Here is a 796-nt window from a genome sequence, read left to right on the forward strand (position 1 = left end):
CAGGTGGGCAGAGAGCACTGATGGCATCTGGGTAGATGTGAAACATCATTTCCAACCTGGACTGGAAAAATACTCAGGCTTAGAGCTCCTGCCCCATCTGTGAGCCCCAGAGCTAAGATGGCACCGCTGTCCCTCCTGTGTCCCTGTTGCCTTTGAACACTTGGGATGACCTTTCACTCAGGCTCTGCAGAACACTGTTCTGTACCTAGTGCTGGTCACTGGAATCATCTGAATCCAAGGAAAAGATTTGCCCTTAATATTGTGTCCTGTGCTGTGAGATGACTGGGGAGATCACGTCAGGTATTTGCATGTCTGGAGAGCTGTGGTTTTCTGCTTAGGGAAGTTAGTGCTTCCAGTTTGTGCCACGGAGAAAGGATGTGGCACTCACAAAACTGCTCCGGATTCATTAAAATAGATGGTGGTCTGGGCACTTCTGCACAGAGTGGAAGCAAAGCAGGGCAGGTCTCGAGCTAATGAAGGTAAAATAAGCTCCTCTGTAAACATTTTTCAAGACAAATCTTGCTTTTGTGGAGGTGAGGGGTGATGAATTTCTGTTTTCCCAGTGTCTGGGCTTGTTCCAACTTGGAGCAAAGCGGATGCAGAGAGCCAGGAGGGTGGTAATCCACATCCCACCTGGTCTCCAGGGAGAAGCGTGGACCCTGGCAATGCCTGGACCCAGCCCTCAGCCTCTGCCACCTCTCCTGCCCTCAGGCATCGGCTATTTCACGCTGCCATACCTGGTGCACACAGCAGCCGCCTTTGTCCACGCCTGTGAGTGGGACAGCCACGCCGTCGC

General features: G+C 52.3%; 1 protein-coding gene across 1 annotated transcript in view; it reads left to right on the top strand.

Annotated features, from left to right (window-relative positions):
- Nucleotides 1-796, top strand: part of TYW2 (tRNA wybutosine-synthesizing protein 2) — a gene marked incomplete at its 5' end in the record, with an annotated part of 1627 nt that overhangs the window by 179 nt on the left and 652 nt on the right. Inside the window, one exon of the mRNA XM_010164734.1 lies at nucleotides 712-791. Within this exon, the coding sequence (XP_010163036.1) occupies nucleotides 712-791 (80 nt within the window). The remainder of the gene's footprint in view (nucleotides 1-711; nucleotides 792-796) is intronic.

The sequence above is a fragment of the Antrostomus carolinensis genome, unplaced genomic scaffold (assembly GCF_000700745.2).
Source record: "Antrostomus carolinensis isolate BGI_N321 unplaced genomic scaffold, ASM70074v2 scaffold43253, whole genome shotgun sequence".
NCBI classification, from domain to species: domain Eukaryota; kingdom Metazoa; phylum Chordata; class Aves; order Caprimulgiformes; family Caprimulgidae; genus Antrostomus; species Antrostomus carolinensis.